At 36.3% G+C, this 22794-nt stretch overlaps 1 protein-coding gene across 1 annotated transcript in view; it reads right to left on the bottom strand.

Moving 5' to 3' along the window:
- The window catches only part of mapk8ip2 (mitogen-activated protein kinase 8 interacting protein 2), a 229440-nt gene that overhangs the window by 18201 nt on the left and 188445 nt on the right, over positions 1-22794 (bottom strand). The window contains exons 7-9 of the mRNA XM_039761511.1: positions 18125-18200; positions 8351-8523; positions 2743-2852 (exon numbers count right to left, since the gene is read on the bottom strand). Of these exons, the coding sequence (XP_039617445.1) occupies positions 2743-2852; positions 8351-8523; positions 18125-18200 (359 nt within the window). The remainder of the gene's footprint in view (positions 1-2742; positions 2853-8350; positions 8524-18124; positions 18201-22794) is intronic.

Genomic DNA, 22794 nt, shown 5'->3' with positions numbered 1-22794 from the left:
GTGATCCAGAACTGTAGTCTGCATATTAGCTCATTTATATTTGTTTTCTGTAAGTTTGTTAAATTGTATAATACACAGTTGGTTGAGTTGAATGACTTTTTGCAATTTTCAAAAATAAAATTCAAATAGGTTATTTGTATTCAATTTTATCAGGTTTTTTGTTTAAATAAGCTATAAATTATTAAAAGATAGCATTGATGTATAAATTGAATATTCACTGAGAAATAGAAGCAGACACTGGCTTTAAAATTACATTAAAGTAACACTCGACCCAAAAATGATATTTTTAATATGTTACTTACCCAATGTGGTTTGTAGTATTGGCTGAGAAAAATTTTTAATGTCATGACTTCATGGATAATGGAGACAACATACTTTCTGATGGAATGGACATCAACTGAGACTAACACTGGACCACAGCAAACAATATAAAAATATCCATTAAAAAAATCTCCACATTATTCTTGTTACATAATCAAGAGTCAAGTCATCCAGTTGAATGTTCACAACTGTAATTACATATTTTTGGTAATTTTTCCTTTTTAATTTACTATTTAGTGTATATGTGTTTTGTACAGTTCCATGTACTTTGTGAGTGGAACCCCAAGAGGCAAGGCTACCTTGATGTCACTGCTGAAGGACCACCCTCAGCCTTTATATTCTGAAGCCAAGGGTGAATCCTTCAATGGTTGATTGACGTTCATTGAGTGCAGATATTTGTAAATACTGGATTAATTGCATTTTTTTGCTTGTACTGTACTTCAGTTTCACAGCATTAGATATGTCCACCTTGGATTGCCTGTTTAGGTAAGTGCTTTTGCTTTATTTTGCCTTTTTGCTAATGTTTTTGTTCTTTTTTGTTTATATAAATAAATTCTTCTTTTATAAAGATACTTTGTGGACTTGTTTCTCAAGTCAATTGTTTTTTTTTACAGTTTTACTTTCTATTAACAGACATGTTTATATATTTTGGGAAATTTAAAGTGATTTCATCATTAAAAGCCTGTTTCCATTTTTGGGGCCTTGACAGGCTACCTATGGTGCGGCCTATTCAAGGTATGATAGGGAAGGCCCTGTCCTGTTTTTGTGGGTCTTTTAGAGCTGTCCCATCATTTTTCTTTTTTGTGTGCTACTTTATTATAACAACAACAACAACAACAGGCAAAATGCATACATGTTTTGGTAAAATATTGTTAAATGAATACTTCCAGCAAAACACAATTTTTGTGCACACAAACTGTATACAAACAGGAATGAATGTTTTAATTTGAATATTTTTTATATTGCTTTCTGTGTTTCAGCGCTGGTAACTGGAAAGTTTACTTTCTTTGTCTTGCATGACAATATGAGATCAAAATTTTTCTCAGCCATCATAATAAACCACATCGGATAAGTAACATATAAAATAATCATTTTTGGGTTGACTATTCCTTTAATGCTGTACAAGTTTTCCTAATTATCACATACAGAGTTCACATGGAAAACTTTACTTTTACATCATTTTATCATTACTAAATATATTTTATCGGATCTTGCCAATAAAAACAAAGATCATAAAAAGATCTATGCCCAGATAATTGAAAACAATACTTTTAAGATTTGTTGCTATTCTGATAATCTTCTGAGGTAAGCTATGAAACAACTGATTTGACCTTACAAAGTGTTAAAACTAGTATGTGCTGGAGACTTTCAATAACATAGCCCCTCTCAGTGACTTAACTATAGGAAATGTAATGGGGGACCCACAGAGACTACATGGTTATTGTTTAGAAAGGCTTTATTATTAACGTGCTTGGTTATTTATGTAACAAAAAGGTTACCATGACCATGTAGCCTAATTATGACTATGGATCTTTACTGTAGCTTATATGTATGACATATTTCATTAATTGTGGTCATCCTTTGATTGAATTTAATTTTTGCTCTGGGGCCACTCACATTCTAGTTGGAGCAACGGCTTCACACAAAAAAGATAAGTAAATTTAACAATTTGCATGATGATACAACACATTCTAGAAATGCCCAAATTTATATCAAAATTGAAATAAACACAATAACAATTTCACAATTGTATGTCAAGTAAGATTGTTAAATATCAAAAGAAAACCTTGTGCAATGCACACTCTGACAGCTACGCCAAAACAGCTGAAAATTTAAACAAGTAAATTTTAGTTATAACAGCAGCTAACATGGCAAAAGAAAATGTAACACTGGGAACAGTTCAACGGTACAATGGAACAATTTCAACAGTAGTACTCTATTCTTAAGTTCTTACTAAATTTGTAGCTTCACACATGCAGGCTTATCTTATCGAAAGATGTCATTCTAGGTTGGCCCAGTAACCAAACCAAAACAGCCTTGAACTGTGATATCTAAGACAGTTACTGTAAATACCCTCTGATGCAGGAAATGCTACGCTCTTTATGGTTTTGGATGGAAGTACACCTTTTGATAATACTGACCTTAGCATTCTGTTCTACCGGCTTGTGAATTTAGTGAGACTGATACGCATTGTTCTGAGTGGGTTTATTTATTACTTAATGTTGCAAGTTATTTTTAATAACTGTAGACTTGTAATGATAGTACTTTTGCATTGCTGTCTGCAGTTTGATATGGTGTCCCTTACGTTCAGTGCTGGAAACAATTATTTTTTGGTTAATTATATATAATTAAAGCACAAAACCTGATTAAAAATGAAAGCAGTACAGTGAAAACTGAAAGAAGAAACAAAGCTGTAGTTACTTTCTGCATGGCAGCACAAAGAATTCCATTGCCTTGGTGATAAGGAACTTCCACAGAGCCCAGAAACTGAACTTCAAACTTCTCTACCCAACCAGTGTTTCGCTTTATTCCTGGAAGACCAAAGAACATAACATTAGAATTCAACTAATTAATCTTCACCATGTTAAACAGAAGAAGAATGGTTACTGCACTGTCAACCATTTGCATTGTTCAATCCAAACCTTTATCCAAAAGTAAATCAAACCCTTTGCTTAACTGAATTTCAGTATCTCTGCTCTAAGGCTAGCTAGAGATTGAAAAATGTCTCTTAGTGATTGTTTTGTATCTCATAGATAACTGGATGGTGCTATCGGTATTCATTTTCTGAAATTTTAGGAAAACATGCTCAGTATGAGCCTTCTTTGCTTCTTTAACTCATTCTGACTAAATTGTTATAGAAAAAAGAGAGAAGATATAAGAGCACATTCAAAATATGTTTTGCACCTGTTCCTGTTAATTATAAAGTGATTTTTAAAAAATGGAGGTAGTTCTAGAAAAAAAAGAATACTCTCCATTAACATAAGTCAGAGTAAAGTCTGTTGAGCCGATTGCTCCCTGCCAAATATTAATACCCATGTTTGCTGAGAAGATTAGAAATAAGCCACACTACTGGGTATTTCTGGATCCTTAAACAGCAATTGTTGCAGTTAAATGAATTAGGCTCAGATCTGCTAGGCTGAAAACAAACAGACTCCACAGACATCCAAGACATTATTGAAATTTTGCTCTTTTGAGTGATGTGGTAGTAGTTCTTAAATGTTGTTCTCAGGGTCTGCTTTTGACTGCAGGTTTTTGTTTCCGCAAATTCATGCTTTTATTTGAACCCCTATCTTAATCAACATGATGTTATTTCACAATTTCTGTCTTTACAACAACAACAACATTTATTTATATAGCACATTTTCATACAAACAGTAGCTCAAAGTGCTTTACATATTAAAGAATAGAAAAATGAAAGACACAATTATAAAACAAAATAAATCAACATTAATTAACATCGAATAAGAGTAAGGTTCAATGGCCAGGGGGGACAGAAAAACAAAAAAACTCCAGACGGCTGGAGAAAAAATAAAATCTGTAGGGATTCCAGACCATGAGACCGCCCAGTCCCCTCTGGGCATTCTACCTAACATAAATGAAACAGTCCTCTTTGGATTTAGGGTTCTCACGGAAGGGCTTGATGATGATTATGGTCATGTAGACTTCTGCCTTTTAATCCGTCCATCATTGTTGGAGCTTTATTGTACAAGAAATGCTCAAGTAAGAATGTGCTCAATTTTTAAAGGAATATAAAAGCTTAACATTTTAGAAGTATAAGGAGGAACAAATTTACAAATTTTTTTCTCTGTTCTAACAAATTTTCATTATGTACATCAGCTTATTGTTAAAGAGTGCACAATGAAAATGACATTGACACAACTGCGGTTGTCAGGCATCCATTGTAGTTTGCCTCTCTGTACCACTGCCAATACACAAGCAGCAAAAGGAGAGAAAAAAATTATAAAATGTTATCACTTCAACGTTAATGCTCTCAGCTATGAGCCATTTGGGTGACTGCAGGAGGTCACTGTCTAATGGTGCCAACATTATCTGCAAACATCAGAGATGTAACTTTTAGGTTTCCAAATAGGAAACTCTTCCAGTCTCTCCTGCAAAAGTCATAAAATGGCAGAGTCCAATGCCTCCATTGAATACAATTGAATTAATAGTAAATAAAGGAACCAATGGCTGCTGATCCCCATATTCTTGCAGCCCCATCCATAATGCATCACAGAATACACAGCTGCAAACTTTTTCCATGTCCACAGATCACAAGGAAGGAGGGTGGCCAAACGTCCAAAACACTGCTTATGAGTTTGCAAGACTGAGTAGATGTATTAGTGAAACTGAACCATGAATCAACATAACAGCAGTAGATTTGTAGATTTTGTACAAGGCCATGGTGGTGAAGTGGGAGCCAACTGGATGAAGCTTTAGATTAACTATGGTCAGAAATTCTGAGTAGCGACCGCAGCAATGACATTGCAAGTAATAGCTGATAAAATTAGTTTCCTGTGGAGGACTGCTAGGCTTGCTCAGTGTGATAGGGTGAGAAGCTCTGAAATTGTGGACAACCTGAGAGTAAAACCACTGCTTCTCAAGAATGCGAGGAACCAGTTGAATTAGTCTTGATGTGTAGTTAGGATGCTCTGTGGACTGCTTCCACTAGAGATGTAACAAGCAAGGCCCAGGAGCAGATGTTAGACATGCCGGTTGGATTGCATTTGTTGCAAGGAGCATCTGGGAAATATGCAAAGAGAATGGGAAAAATTCAATAAAAATAGGGTTGTCTCATTTCTTCAGCTTGGCATGTTGGAATGGTGATCCCCACCATGATTAACACTGATGGAGAGAAGTAAAGAGTGTCCTAAGAACTACAAGCAATTTATTTCGTGAACTCATTTAAAGCAGACTTATTTGGATTGCACAGGAATGAAAGCATCAGGCATCAGGGTAAAGCCAACCTTGGATAGAAGGGATTACAGGGCATGTTCACTAACATTCCTATATTAGGAAAAAGTCAATTTGAATTCACCAATTGACCTAGTACATGTTTTTAAGAATCAGGTATGTCAAGAAAAAAATGCAACACACATAGGGAGAATATGCATACAAGTTCCTAACAGGTAGTGAGTGGGCCACATTTCTAAACCAGTCTCAAGGAGCTAATGATATAGCCATCATGTTGCCTCTGTAACAAAAACTCAAAAATATAGATCAATCTAACTTTTTGTCTGAAGTAAATCACACACTGTAGAAGGAAAGCGGAATAGCTAACACCCACTGGAAACATCCCAAAAAATCTTTACTTACGCACTCATGTAAAGTGAGATTACCAGCTATGTATAATGGTATAATTTGCATATATATGTGGAGTACTGAATGTTTTCAATTAGATGCTAAAGACAGACAAATGCCAGTGTCAGCAAAAAACATGTTAGTGTTCAATGCAGGAGTTTGGTTTGACCTGAAACCTAAAAGTCTGTGAAAGACACTGACATTTAATAGAGGCGATATAAATAGCAACACACATTTTTTCATTAATGTATGATATGATCTGATCTTAAATGTTTTCAGTTACAATTCAGCTAGCTCAAAGTCAATGATTTCCTGTCTGATATTGAATAATTTTCAGAACTCTTGCTACTGAATTGCCAAACTCTAACCCAAAGTGCATTAAACTATACCATTTCGTCAGATTTGGTTTGGTTGCTTTCACACCAGACGAACCGTACCAAAGTAGAGCGGATAAAGTGGTCCGAGCCCACCCCTTCAGGCAGGTCTCGGATCGATTGATTTGGTGCGCACCAAAGTACCGAGATTGCATTCACATCAACGCAAATGAACCGAACCAAGGGACCAAACACGTTTGGTGCGCACCAAATGCTGTAGGTGTGAAAGCACCCTAACATTCAGCCACTGTTTTCCTTCTATAAACCTTTATGGACAAGAGAAGTCATCTGATGCTGAGTTGTGAAAAACCATTGTTCCTGAGAAATGCTTACTTAACCCTGTGGCTCCAACTCTATGTTCTATCATTGAGGGTTTGTCAGCATTGCACTTGTGTTTTAGATAAGCTGCACTTATGTGACTTTTCCATAGCCGTCTGAATTGATGCTCACTTTAATGTTCTATTTGTTAAACATTACCCATCAACCTACTCCCATAGTATGGACTGTTGGTTCACCATCTTTCTGTATGGACATCTGTAAACTCTTCTTAATGTCTTATTTTTTCCCTGTGATTCATTAGACATTTAAATCATTGTATATTGCTAACAACGTTCACCTTTTTGCATTGCATTTTACTCTTGTTTGCTTCATAAAGTGATGTGTAATCTGTGACAGGTTCCATATAAAAGAGACTGATTGATTTATTAATCATTCTTGTGTGGATCAATTCACAAACAGACATGTGAAAACATAAATTTAACAGTTAATCACTTTGTTTTTCAGGTCAAACCGAGTGTGCTGTTCCATTTCATCAGCATGTTTATATCATTATTTTAAAGTTAAAAAAAATCTGTTTAGTTTATATTTCTATCAAAGTGGACTTCCAAATTAAAACAATTGTATACACTACGATTGTATCTACACTTCTGCAAGAGCAGGATATGTGACTATATGAGTATCACACAAGAAAGCCAGTTGGCAAGGTTTATATTTCATATTCAACCTTCCTAGACCATGCCACTTGTCTTACATGTTATTTTACTTGGAAAACATAACTGTCTATTAAAACTACAATCATAAAGTTATGTCACAGACAACATATTTATAATAGCAGGCTAAAAGTAACATACATAAATACTTGGGGTGCTATTACTATTTATGATTACAAATAATGCCACAAATGCCTGTTTATTTAATTTTATTATTTACTCTAATAATGACACTTTAGTTGGGCAGAACAACTGTATTTACCTAACTATCAAATCTTTAATAATATTTAATTTGCAATCTTATTTTCTTGAAGAGAAAATCTAGAGTTTGGCTAGATAATAAAACTCTATTAAAGAATTATTAGATGTACTAAAGGTGATTTTTTGGATTGTCACAATAAACATAAGTATTAAAACTAGCAGAATCATTTAATGACAAAGAACTGGTGCTTTTTGTGGCACTGTCCCAAGCCAGTATTGTATTTCATACACCATTCCCTCTGTGTGAAGTAAACACTTTAAATGTTTTGCGGCTTAGGAAAAAAAATGAATATGTATTATGTGGAACGTTCTTCAACATCAGCAGTCATGGGAGAGAAAGATACAGAACAATTCCATCACAATAGGTTTATATAATTTATTGGTAAGTTCTAGTATATTAAAAAAACGCTTAAATAAAATAACAATTAAAACAATATTAAGAAACACAATACTTCACTTGAACTTGGAAACACATTTTCCACACCTGGAAAATAAACTTTTTTGTTTTCACATAAGAATTGATGTAGCATATGCTAGTTTGTAAAATCAGAATCTCTTCTGCGTTTTCAGGATGTACACTTAGCATTGCTCATTTGGTCAGTTGTCATTAACATTCTTCTGCACTGATATTACAGTTAATGACAGCTACTACCCAATTCTGTTCCCTGAAGGAGGCATTGCTAATAAAACCACATAAATGTGAAAATAATTTAATCAACCCTTGCATTATCATTGTTCATTCATTCATTTTCTTACCAGTTCCATTTGAGTCATGGTATGACAGTAATAGGCTGCCAGTCGGTCACAGGGTAGATGTCTGTACACACACACACACACACACACACACACACACACACACACACACTCCTAGTGGGATAGAGGTTAAACTAACAAATCTATCTTTAGTTAGGTTGGAAATAAACTGCAGTAAGTGGATACAAAACACGAAGACACATGGGGAATATGCAAACTGTACACAGTACACTTAATGGAATTTTAAACCCAGGACTTGAGAGCTGTAATAACCATTTAATTTTCAAAACCTACAAGTCTTGTTTGTTTTGACTGTTTCCTATAAGTGCTTCTGCTGATGTCTTCCTTGCTTACCTATTAAATCTTTGGCTTGGCTCACCACTTCATGGGCATAATATGCTGGAAAGATACCCCTCTCTCCAGTCCTCATGTTGTACCCTCGATACCAGTAGTCATCCTCTTCTACTTCCACAAAGAGGGGATCATCAACATCCAATTCCAATTCATCTTCATGTCGTGGAATAAACCTACCAAGTCAAGGAATTCAGTGACTAAATAATCACTTGATAATTTCATAAATGCACTTCTAATATCTTTTTGACTCTTTGGGCATTTGGAATACAACTATTTTATAACTATAAGGTTCAAGCTATACAACAGAATAATATTACATTTCTTGTTTAGTCTGCATATCTATGGTATTTCTAGAATCAATACCCCTGTTTCCCAAACAACAAAAATACTTCTAACCAGAGTAACTCCCATCACTGGGATTCATGCAAATAAGGAATTGTTAATTGTACAGTACTTTATTAAAAACACCAGAATCTAATGTACTTTAGGAACTAGAAAGCTTGAGCCATTGTAACATCATGTTGAGAATCAATAAAGAAACATTAACTGATACAGGATTAAAAAAACTCAAAATGAGATGAAACCTCTTTTCTATTGCTCTCAATGGAAAATCATGAATGAAGGTTAAAAATGACACAAACTGCTCTTTTATACTTCTGTCCATTTTTTAAGTGCACTTTTTCCATTATTGGGTCACAGGAAGCCAAGGTCTATGTAAGCAGCACTGCTTGCAACACAAGAATCAATCACCTACCTTGGCCTCAAATTCACCACGACATACATGCACCATCAAGTAGTTCAGTATTGGAAATTATCCTGAAACATACTCATTAGAATGGAGGAGACACCCTAATGGAAATCAGCATGTACAAAGCTCCAACAGTGAGGCCTGCCTGGGAATAAAACCTAAGGTTCTGGAGCTGGGGTTCCACATTGCCAACCACTATGCTGTCCACATTGTACTTCTATTTTAAATTGTCCCAAATTGTCTCTTCTAGTTCTTCCCGCTTAGGGTAAAATTGAAGACATTATTACATATACTGTGGTCAAATACTATTTTGTTCACTTTTACAGATAGTGAAACCATCATTAGAACATTAGAACAATCTAGACAAGAACAAGCCCTTCAGCCCAACAAAGCTCGCCAGTCCTATCCACTTAATTCTTCCAAAAATACATCAAATCTAGTTTTGAATGTCCCTAAAGTCCTATTGTCTACCATGCTACTTGGTAGCTTATTTCAAGTGTGTAAAGAAAAATTTCCAAATTTTTGTGTGAAATTTACCCTTAACAAGTTTCCAAATGGTGTCCCTGTGTTCTTAATGAACTCATTTTAAAATAACAGTCTCGATCCACTGTACTAATTCCCTTCATAATTTTAAACACTTCAATCATGTCACCTCTTAAATCTTTTTTTTTTTACTTAAACTTAAAAGGCTCAGCTCTTTTATTCTTTCTTCATAATTCACCCTCTGTAGCCCTGGAATAAGCCTAGTTGCTCTTCTCTGGAACTTTTCTAGCACTGTTATGTCCTTTTTGTAGCATGGGGACCAAAACTGCACACAGTACTCCAGATGAGGCCTCACCAGTGCATTATAAAGGTTGAGAAGAACCTCCTTGGACTTGTACTCCACATATCGTACTATACAACCTAACATTCGGATTGCCTTCTTAATGGCTTCTGAACACTGTCTGGAAGTCGATAGCTTAGAGTCCACTATAACTCCTAAATCCTTCTCATAAGGTATACTATAAATTTTCAGACCTCCCATTGTGTATTCAAACCTAACATTTTTACTTCCTATATGTAATACTTTATATTTACTGACATTAAACTTAATCTGTCACAGATTTGCCCAAGCGTATATGCTGTCCAAGTCCCTCTGTAATAATTTAACAAATTGCAGATTATCTGCCAATCCACCTATCTTGGTATCATCTGCAAACATAACCACCTTGTTACTTATATTCCAATTATCTAAATCTTTTATATACAGTATATTAAAAATAGCAGTGGCCCTAGCACTGACCTCTATGGAACACCACTCATCGGCCAGTTCTGATGAGGCTCCTTGCACCATCACCCTCTGCTTCCTGTGTCTGAGCCAATTCTGCACCCATTTAAAAACATCACCCTGAACTCGCACTTATTTTAGTTTGGTGCCCAACCTCTCATGTGGGACCTTATCAAATGATTTCTGAAAGTCAAGATAAATAATATCATATACTCTACTTCCTCATAGAATTCCTGTGAAAACAAGTTCAACAAGACTCAACAACAAAATAACTAAAATGCTATTATCATGAATACAATAGCTAGGAAATTAGTGAAAAAGTGGATTTGCTGCGAGACTTGCTAAGTTGTAAAACAATGTTGAACTCTCCATAGTGAATTCTAGTTTATAAACAGAAATGTTATGGCGGGAAAAAAATTGCTATTTTAAGATAAATTATCCGAACTTGTAACATATTAAAAACGTCAGAGCAAGTCTCAGAATTTTGAAATGTATAACAAAGACAGCACTGGATGGCAGGCAAAATAAACCATGCAAAAGTCACAAAATTATTTAATGGAATGGCACTGTCCTTTAAATAACACCTTATACACATCAGTGAAAACACCTGCATGTTGGGTTTAAATACGGTTGCTGTCATTAGAATTTTAACATCGCTAAAAAATTGTAACTGCAGCTGTAAAAGTTGTATAAATGCAGCTTCAGCAGATTTTTCACAAATTCACTCTGTAGGTGCATCCTTAGCATCATAAACTAGAGGTCCAGTATGGATGTAGCATAAAATACTGTATCACCCAAAGCTGCTAAATTTATGACGAAGCAGGAAAATCTAACATTAAGGAAAAGGTAACTCATGTACATATATACGTTCATAAACCAAAGTAATATATATGTACTATAGTGTGTGTTCTGTGATAGATACAAGCATAGAAGTTCTAGTTTGTTATTTTTACCTTTATATACTATAATTAGTTATTTTTAACTTTATAAAATTATTACTTATAATAAGAACTTAAAGAAAATTATTAGTGATACCGAAATCCCAGACTTATTGTCTTGCTACTTCCGATTGTTTGTTTCCAAGCTGAAATGACAACAAATAGTACAGATCTAGTAAATTATATGAAAATCTTAACATACTTCCCCCCATTGGTGTTATGTTGGGCTGTAAACCAAAGTCACCATTTTAGTCGCAGATGCCTGCTTACTGTGTGACTCCCAGCAAATCACTTAACCAGCTATCATCAGCATTTTTTTCTTTAACTTTTGATTTGTTCTGCAAGGTTTATTTTTTGGAAATATATGCTTCTCTTTGATTTTTTTTTTACCCAAGGGCTTTGAATCAGAAAATAATTCTGAATATGTTGAAAATTTTCAGCCATTTTTGTTTTGATTTCCACCAGATCTGACAGATCTGGTGTTCGTTGTTTAACCACATCTCATCTCTGGCCTTTTTTACATTCTAAAAATTCTTACTTTCTCATTCTGAGTCAATACACTGGTATATACTCCAGTTCTAAAAAAAAAAATCTTGTATGTTCCAGACAGGCCCGGTTCCAGCGGTCATGCAAAGGGTGCATGCACAAAGACGGCAAAAAATAGAAGGTGGCTGCGGCCGCCCTCAACAAAACGCAGGCTCAGCGCGGGGCTCATCTTTTCCCATGAAATGTTGGTAACTTGCTTCAAAAAAAACCGGGCAAGTCACAACACGTGAATTGTGGCAGCTCAAGTACGCAGCACATCAATCAAAAGTTTTTGTAGTGTTAATCAGAATTTTACTGATGAATTAATTAAACTTGTTGCCGATTCGTTAAATGCATAAGTCAAGTTTTCTTCCACCTACGAAGAGATTTTCTTACATTTTTTTTGACATTAAGGAAATTGCAAAAATGTTTAATTTTAAATACACTGGTTTAGAAAACGAGTGAAGGTATTACAGGGTGAGGGGGCGGCTGAAATTAAATGGCATGATGGCAGCTACGCCTCTAGAACCGGGCCTGGTTCCAGACATGAATGCCATTTTTCTTAGAAATTATTATTTACTCCTTGTCAGCTTGTGCATTTTCTACATGTTTTTTTGACTGTTGTGAATATAACTTTTTAGGCTTTTAAATTGTACCTTTTTCAATGACTGTGATGTTTACTCATTTAGGAGATAAACTTATAAAAGTAAGAATGCTATAAAAAATGTAACATAAATATGTTATGTTAAATAATTTACATAGCACTGTGCTCTGAGGCATATTTTGTATGTGTTTACTTTTTATATGAAATGATGTAGCAAAGTACTATGGAAGGGTTGTGTAAAATAACATGAGTGTTTAACAAGCTAAAATGAGGCTTGGGGGTAAAAAAAAATGGTTTAAGGTTGAAAAATGTATAATGAACCTACAGTGGTTTTTAGTGATATGAATGAGAAAAAACCAAACATTTTTACCAACAGCAAGAATGTATTATTTTTAGCCAAGGCTAATGTTACTTCTTTGCCTGGAATCTGGAAACAACACTTTTACTAAGATACCCGCAACTCTCAACTTACATCAAAATCAGTTAAAGAAACATTTTGCTAGGGTTCCATTCCTCAGCTTCCACTTTATAGCTGTTGCTCAGTAAAAGCAGCCAAAAACATACAGAGACTTGCCTGTCAGCTTCTGTTTTTCAATGGGTTTCTTTTAATTGTTAATGATGGGGGATGTAATCAAGCAGAATTAACTAAGTGCTATTCTTTATTTGCTTACATAAAGATTTATTTTCTCTTTGTCATTGTGGGATTCATCAAATAGGAATCATACACTATATTATATTACCCTCTTAAAAACATCATTTCCATGGGTACAGTATAACAGAAGCTGTATCTATCAAACAATCACTAATCTGCATACATAATCATTACATAAAAATATTCTAAACATACATACTGTACCACTGTTTTATTCAGTATTCAAGACAAAAATAATTACTTCAGCCTTGAACAAATCATCTTGTTCACAGAACATTTACAATAGAATGCAATTCCAGTTGTTATATCTGTCTTACTGAAGCAGGTATTAAAAGTGGATAACTCTAGCAGTATCATTTTTATATTTCATCTCTTTTACAGATTAGTGTATTAAGAGATGTGGTTTGTTGTTAAACACCCAGACTGCTGAAAAAACATTTCCTGTGCTTTTCCCCAATCCTCTAATTCACCAAAGTATATAATTATGGATGGCAATAATTTATCATATGCGAAATTTGCTTGCATGCTAAATTCTAGTTTTCAAAAGGCACTAAATGTAAAAATCAAATAAAAATATGAAGCAGAACTAATTACCACATCACTTAAACCATGCCAAGTTATGTACAAACCATATTTAATAACATTTAATTATTTTAAAGATTTCAAGTTATTACATTTGTAACAAACATAATTTAATCATTTGCTATTTATTAACATTTTATCTGTCTTTTATTATCGTTTGCTGATTATTGTTAACAGTATTCTAATATATTTGTAATATACTAAGTGGCCATTTCACGCCATCCCTCAATACAAAGATGACTGCTCAGTCAATGACAGATCATATCTGTCCATCAACCATTTCTCAGAACAACTACGTTATGTAGAGTTTGTGTGTAGCAAACATAATTATTAATCAACACATTACAGTGATATATGCCTTAAATCACTATAGAGATACACAGTATATGTGATTTTTGTCACATTTACATATTTACTCATTGGCTACAGCAGACCCCCGTTACCCTGTAGTTAGGATATAGCAGGTTGGATAATGGATGGATGGATATTTACTCATGGCTATACATTTATCGACACATATAAAAATATTTCAGCTTGTACTTAGAACAGGTGATACTGTTTAATTTTAAATGTTGACAACCAGAGACAAAGTCGAAAACAACACATTGCTGAAAATCACATACAAAATTATTTATATAACCATACATTTCCCAAAACATTCTGCTTAGAAAAGGAAATAAGGGTGATGTGAGATAAATGCATTGCCTTTTTGAGCTGATTTGTGTAAAAAAATATTTCAATAAGATGTTAAAAAATGGTGGCAGTGCGGTATCGCTGCTGTCTTGCAGGGAGTCATGTCCCTTGTGATCCCTGCCTGGAGTTTGCATGTTTTCCTGGTGGTTCTTCTCTCTCTCGCTGTGGCATTGTGGGCAATCATCAGTCGGCATGCCTCACTCATATAGTCAACATTCGTACGAGCGTATACTGTTTACTGCAGTATTGTGATCACGTGTGTGTGCTGTGACGTGTGAGTCCCTGTCTTACACCCCAAAACACAAAGCTGAGTCTCAATACTTTAGCAACACCATCTTTATTCAGCTTGAAACAGGAACAGCGCAGTTATTTATTGTAGCAGGATCTACCACTCTCCTATACACAGACACAGCAGTCAGCAGTTTGTGTGTGGTCATGTGACTGCATGGCTACGTCTGATTTGTAAAACGGAGCCATGTGATTATTGTTGCTATGTCTGAATGGTGTGAAAGGCACTATATAGTGCCTGACCCGACACAGATTGGACACGGGAGGCACGTGTAAAATAAAAGGACTTTTTATTACTCTTCAGCTGAAGGGCACGTCTTCCCCGTACTCCCCCCAGCCACAACACAGTCCCAAACACCAGTACAATAAAGCACAGCACAAGCACTCTTCTCTTCCTTGGCACCACCACTCCTCCCTCGCAACCTTGTCCTCCTCCACCCGACTCTGGCCGATGAGTGGTGGTTGCTGGCTCCCTTTTATAGGTCACCTGGAAGTGCTCCAGGTGTTTGATCACCAAGATCCGGCGGCACTTCCAGGTGTGATGAAGCTGTTGCCCACATGGGCTCAGGAGTCCCAAACGCAGCTCCCCCTGGCGTTACCTGCGGGACCCAACAGGGCTGCCCCCAACTCCAATTCCCAGAGAGCCCTGTGGCACTACACCAGCCCAGGGGGGCGGCCATCTAGCGTCCAGGGGGAGGTATTGCACTGTCCAGGGCTGCTCCCCCTGAATACAGTGTGCATGGGCGACCCGGCTGGGCATGGACGCCAGGCACCTGTCACAATGGTGAAATGGAGTCCTGTGATTATTATTGCTACGTCTGATTGTGAAACAGTCATGCAGTAGATCCACTGGCGGCTTCACTCTGGCAAAAATATAGTGTATCTAATGGAAAAAAAGTAACGATTCAAGTGTTGCCCAATGTAGCGGAGTAAGAGTAGCATTTCTTCTTCACAAATGTACTCAAGTAAAAGTAAAAAGTATGGTGCAGTAAAACTATACTTAAAAGTACAATTTTTTAAAAAAGTTACTCAAGTAAATATAACGGAGTAAATGTAACTCATTACTACCCACCTCTGGCATTGACTATCATAACTTGTTCAATTACCCTGCACCGATCTGCCATTAAAAGTAGTAATAGTCACTTGCAATTTCAAGCTACTATACTGTACTGTATTTGGTTTATCTCTCTTATGGAGCAATTATCAAGTCTTCTAAATGTTTTTTTCTTGTTTACTGTGACACTTTTTTTAATTTTAGCTGTAGGTAATTATGTCTTGTATCAGTGAAAACAAAATATTTTAAAATTAGAAATAAAGTGACAGTTTAAAACACCCCCATCCCACTCCTGCTGCAGTTGTAATCTTTTACATCCAATATAAAAAAACTGTTGTTCACAAACTGAAATGAAATGCACTGAAATTCTAGATATTTTAGCTGAAATAAAGGCCAAAAAATGTATAATAATATGTGACTTAATATATTTCAATAAAAATATGTAAATTTACACAGGAGATACAGATAGCTGCGCACTCAAGTTACTGTTTTTCAATCCAGCCAACCAACCTCCTTTTCTATAACTCATACAGTTAAATGTCATGCAAAAAATCTGACCATACATCCATTTTATGAGTTCACTTATTCCAAACATTTATGGTTGTTCAAAGCTGGAGGCTGCCTTGCCAGCCCCGGGGCAGAAAGTAGTAAATGAGTTTGAAATGACTCACTCACCCACTTACACACCATACTGACTCGTCGGGTGTCCATATGTTTTATTTCTCAGTTCACCTAGTATACACTAAACCTTTGAGACAAAGTGGAAATACCTGTGTAGACATTAACTGATTCATGGTAATAATTTCAATTATGAGGATAAAACGTTTGCACAGAAGTCATAAGCTAGGTCAATAAAATCTTATGCTATTTCAAAAAAAAATGTAAAATATAAATCAACAGGAGGTTATTCTCAGATTCTACAATACTGCAGCTAGAAGCAATATTAAGTAGTAGTAATGTTACATATACAGAGTACAGTACAGTAACATCATTAAACTGCAAACATAAAAGACCAACATGGTATATCAATGATGTAATGACAATTTGTTTCCAGTATGGATAAGTTAATGAGCTCATGGAGGATTTTGTGAGACCATAAAGGTTTTCCATAAAAACAAGCATCGAGAGGAGTCAGATGAGGTGGCTTGGGCATCTGATCAGGATGCTTACTGGACGCCTCCCTGGTGAGGTGTTCCGGGCAAGTCCAACCCGAAGAAGACCCCGGGGAAGACCCAGGACACGCTGGAGGGACTATGTCTCCCAGCTGGCCTGGGAATGCCTTGGGATTCTCCTGGAAGAGCTAAAAGAAGTGGCCGGGGAGAGGGAAGTCTGGGCCTCTCTGCTCAAGCTGCTGCCCCCACGACCCGGCCTTGGATAAGCGGAAGAGGATGGATGGATGGATGGATGAATTAATATAAATAAAGATTTTTCCACAAGACATATGTGACTATAGAATTTGGGCAGCAAAGAGTTTAGTAAAATGAACAGCCAATACCAATTACCACGTATACCTCCGACTAAAAGACAAATGGGTCAGTTTTTGAATGGCTTAAAAACGATGGTCTACTATAATATCTGTAATCAGGATGAGGGCTACAAACACAACAAGAGAAAATAAGGATCACAAAAAAAAGGCACTAATACTTCAAAAGTCAGCAGCAAAATAAGTGGGCAAAGGCAAATTAGGTGGATGACCATCACCAAAGGTTGCTAAAACAGAAGTGAAAGACATTGACATTGACAGAATGGTCTGCAAGCTATTATCCACTAGGCCGCCAACTGTCAAAAATGACTAAACAGATAATAGACACACTATTATCCTAGCTAAACAATGAAATGTGACAGCAAGAACTGTGGTTACAGACATGTTCTTATGATAGAAAATGGCAAAGAGAATGGTTGTGTTTCAAATAAACTAAGAAGTGATAGGCTTGGCAAAGATTGCATGGCACTGCTAATGCATTGGGTAATCAAACATTTCCTTTACCTATTGTATTAGGTAAATGTAATGAACTTTAATGACTGATTATTTGTCTTACTAAATGTTTTATATGTATCATCCAAATTTCCAAACCTGCTAATTGCAGTAGAAGGCTGCAGTATCAGTTGCAATTAAAAACCCAACCCTGTTAGAAACCCGTTGGATAGCTCATTTATGTAAGTTAAAAATCCATACTCACTCATAACAGAGCTGATTTACAGTATATCCACCAATAATCTAACCTGCACATCTTTGGAGATGTGGTAAGAAAGCAGAATACCTGTAGAAATCCCATGGAGACATAAAAACATGTAAACTCTACAGTAACATTGGTCAGACTGAAACTGAATCCAGGACTCGTAAGACAGAAAGTATGATGGTTACACAGTAGTCTTAATCAACACTGTACATATAAATGTGCACTGGATTTGAATATTCTTACCTGAAAACTGCTCTGTGTGTCTGCTCCCTTTCTTCTCCATTTATAGTACATGAAAACAGGCCAAATGATTCTGTACCTGCACAATAAACACACTTAGTATATGTGTAAGAAGTGAAGAATAGTGTAAAATCAATTATATTAATCATACATCATTGAGTGCAAATGAAAGAATATTATTATGAAATCTGTATTTTCTTTCTGAAAAGAAACAGCAAAAGAAAATAATTAAATTTCTGAAACATCTGTTTCTGTTTGTGCTATGCTCAAACATACTTTAAAATGCCTTGGTTAGTGTACAATTACTGTGGGTGTAAAATCACATGTCACCTTCTACAGCACCTGCTAAGTGAATCACAACCGCCTGCTTTTATAACCGCTCTGTTCTGAAAGGTAGAGAGAAAGAGAGCACACTTGGAACAGACATTATAAAGGGTGTTCTCCATTATAAAAGGTATCTTTTCAAGCACAGTGTGTGTCTGGGAAGCACATTTATTGCAAAATCAGCAGAAGCAAAGAATCCTGCGGGATTAAATTGTAGTATTTATGCATAGATGGGCATTTTTGTGCAGAAATTCCATTTCTACTGGAGAAACCTTATTACAGATTCAGATAATGTCAAGTGACTCTATGCTTTGGTGTAGTTTGTACCAGTCATTTTGACAGTTGACTGAGTGTTGCCTCTTCCTCATGTATCTCCTTCTTATTTTAGCCCTAAGCAGGACCCACAAAATAAAAATGGGCGTTTTTGTTAAAATAATGTTAGTGTAAAAACTATATTAGATTCTGAACTTCTCCTAAGGTTTAAGAGCACTTCTGTTTTAAGAATATCTGCGCACTGCATGAACGCACACCAAACTGATGTCAGTTAGTGTATTTTACCTACAATTAATTACACCTTGTTTATGTGCTGCAAATAAGTGAAAAAAAGTTTATTGTACTTAACTGAAAAAGTAGACTAAGAAAAAGAAGATATGTCAACATCTTCTTATGTTTTTCATAATATGAATTGACATTTACAAAAGCAAACCAATTCTCATGATACAAAATATATAAAACTGCTTGGCTGTGAAGCACTGCTTGACTTCTCATATATAGTGTACACTATATGGCCAAAAGCATGTGGACACCCCTCCAAGATACTGAGTCCTATTGTTAAAAGGTGCATAAAATGAAGTGCCTAGCCATGTAGTCTCCATTGACAAACATTAGCAGCAGAATGCGTCATACTTAAAAGCTTACTGACTTTAAATGTGTCCATGACATATGATTTGATGCTATTATTGTGAAGTGGATGCACTTGGGAGCAGCAACAGCTCAGCCACAAAGTGGAAGATCACGTAGACTCATAGAGCAGGCCACTGAGTGCTGAAGTGCATAATGTATAAAAATGCCTCTTTCCGTGTTGAATTACTCATAACAGAGTTCAAAACTGCCTATAGGAGTGACATCAGCACACAAACTGTGTGTCAGGGGCTTAATGAAATTGGTTTCCGTAGCAGAGCTGCTGGATACAAGCCTAAGGTCATTCCCAAATATCAGCTGGCGTGGTGTAAAGCATTCTTCCACTGGGCTGTGGAAATGTGTTCTCTGGAGTGATGAATCGGACTACATTATCAGGCAGTCTGATGGATGAATCTGACTTTGGTACCTTCTAAATAGTACCTTCTGGACTATATAGCACCTACTGTCAAGTTTTTTAGAGGAAGGATAATGGTCAGGTTAGAAGTCTTGGCTCCAGTGAAGATAACAGTTAATGCTATGGCAGACAAAGGCATTTCAGACAATTAAGTGCTTCCAATTTTGTGGCAATAGTTTGGGGAAGGATAATTTCTACTCCAGAATGACTTTGCCCCTCGCAAGCAAGCCAAGTCCATACAGACATAGAGGAACCCGAGAGGCCTGCACAGAGCACTGCCCTCAACCCACTTGGACACCTTTGATATAAACTGTAATACAGATTGCAAGCCAGGTCTTTTTATTCAACATCAGTAAACAAATGTTCTTTTGGCTGAATGGGAACAAAGTCTATCAGACACAATCCAAAATCTTGTGAAAAGCTTCCCCATAAGAGTGGAGATTCTTATATCTGCAAAGGAATTGGACTTTAGTTGGTGAGGTTTGGCAGCACCATATTAATGCCCAAGGTTTTAGAATGGGATGTCCAACAAGTTCATATAGGTGTAATGGTTTGGTATGTACTAAATTTGGCCATATAGTAAATACAGTGTATTAGAGAATATGCATGCGTTAGGGGGAGTGACTTCAAATGCACTGTTATAAGCCTGCATATGTACAAGTCAATGTGCATGTACTGTATATTGAAGTAAGTAAAACCTGATCAATTGTTATTACAGTACATTCTCAATCCATTAAACAGTTTTCCATTCACTAATCTGAAGAATCTGATGCCAAATGTTTGTCAGAATGTGTCATTTTTTTGGATTCTGGAATAGTAAGAATGAATCTTATTAATATTTACAATGAGTGGCATTAATAAACAAGTTATTATTCTAATGCTATGAGCACTTTTGTAAATTAAGGCTGTTGATTTGGTTTTTGAGTTCTAGACCCAGTATTATAATATACTGTGAATATGAATTAAGATTTGTTTTATTGTGTCTTTAACACATTCTTTTAATAGACTACACATATGAATGTGTTAGTGCCCTGCTGGATATTATATTTTCCACACTGAAATCATTACAGAATGAAGTCCTCTAAATGTTTCTGTCGTTCTTTTCATTGTCATTCTAATATTTTAAAAGAGCTACACTGAAGTACATCTCAAACTACTACACTTTGTTTTTGAAACTGACATTATCACCTAAAAGAGCAATTCTTTCTGTACTCATCCAGAGTAGCTCTCATGCATATAAAGGTATCCCCAGAATCAATGAAACTGGGCAGCTTTGCAACTTAAAAAAATTTGATTTTGTTAGCATTTGGAATTTTAGAATTGCAGATAATGGATAGGGGACCCACAGTCACAATATTTTGTTTTTATTCTCCCCTTGCCTTTCATTGTTATCTCCATCTAAGAAAATCTATAATGAAATCAAAGAGACATTAAACCGCAAAATTCCTCTAATTCATTTTAATTGGTGTGGCCCTGAATGAGTCCTCCCACTGATTGCTACTCTGTTCTGGGATGTTTGCTGACTTGCAGCTAGGGGTGGGAAATATGGCAAAAAAAACAAAACCTTAATTAAAATTTTTTTTAATTTATAGACAACTAGCAAAATACCCACGCTTCGCAGCGGAGAAGTAATGTGTTAAAGAAGTTATGAAAAAGAAAAGCAAACATTTTAAAAATAAAGTAACATGATTGTCAATGTAATTGTTTTGTCACTGTTATGAGTGTTGCTGTCATATATATATATATATATATATACACACACACACACACACACACGGACACATATATATATATATACACACTCACACATATAAACATATATACATATATACATATCTACATATACACATATCTACACATATCTATATATATATACATATACATATACACATCTACATATATATACATATATACATATATCAACATATACTGTATATACACACATACATATACACATATCCACACATATATATATACACATATATATACTGCTCAAAAGAATTAAAGGAACACTTCTTAATCAGAGTATAGCATAAAATCAATGAAACTTATGGGATATTAATCTGGTCAGTTAAGTAGCAGAGGAGGTTGTTAATCAGTTTCAGCTGCTGTGGTGTTAATGAAATTAGCAACAGATGCACTAGAGGGGCAACAATGAGATGACCCCCAAAACAGCAATGGTTTAACAGTTGGAGGCCACTGACATTTTTCCCTCCTCATCTTTTCTGACTGTTTCTTCACTAGTTTTGCATTTGGCTACAGTCAGTGTCACTACTGGTAGCATGAGGCGATACCTGGTCCCTACAGAGGTTGCACAGGTAGTCCAACTTCTCCAGGATGGCACATCAATACGTGTCATTGCCAGAAGGTTTGCTGTGTCTCCCTGCACAGTCTCAAGGGCATGGAGGAGATTCTAGGAGACAAGCAGTTACTCTAGGAGAGCTGGAGAGGGCCATAGAAGGTCCATAACCCATCAGCAGGACCAGTATCTGCTCCTTTGGGCAAGGAGGAACAGGATGAGCACTGCCAGAGCCCTACAAAATGACCTCCAGCAGGCCACTGGTGTGAATGTCTCTGACCAAACAACCAGAAAGACTTCATGAGGGTGACCCAAGGGCCCCATGTCCTCTAATGGGCCCTGAGCTCACTGCCCAGCAGCATGCAGCTCGATTGGCATTTGCCATAGAATACCAGAATTGGCAGATGCACCACTGGTGCCCTGTGCATTTTACAGATGAGAGCAGGTTCACCCTGAGCACGTGACAGAAGTGAAAGGGTCTGGAGAAGCCATGGAGAACATTATGCTGCCTGTAACATCATTCAGCATGAGCAGTTTGGTGGTGGGTTAATGATTGTCTGGGGAGGCATATCAATGGAGGGTCACACAGACCGCTACAGGCTTGACAAAGGCACCTTGGCTGCCATTAGGTATCAGGATGAAATCCTTGCACCCATTGTCAGACCCTATGCTGGTACAGTGGCTCCTGGTGCACGACAATTCCTGGCCTCATGTGGTGAGAGTATGCAGGCAGTT

The sequence above is a fragment of the Polypterus senegalus genome, chromosome 8 (genome assembly GCF_016835505.1).
Source record: "Polypterus senegalus isolate Bchr_013 chromosome 8, ASM1683550v1, whole genome shotgun sequence".
NCBI classification, from domain to species: Eukaryota; Metazoa; Chordata; class Cladistia; order Polypteriformes; family Polypteridae; genus Polypterus; species Polypterus senegalus.
This window is presented reverse-complemented; position numbering and strand designations above follow the sequence as displayed.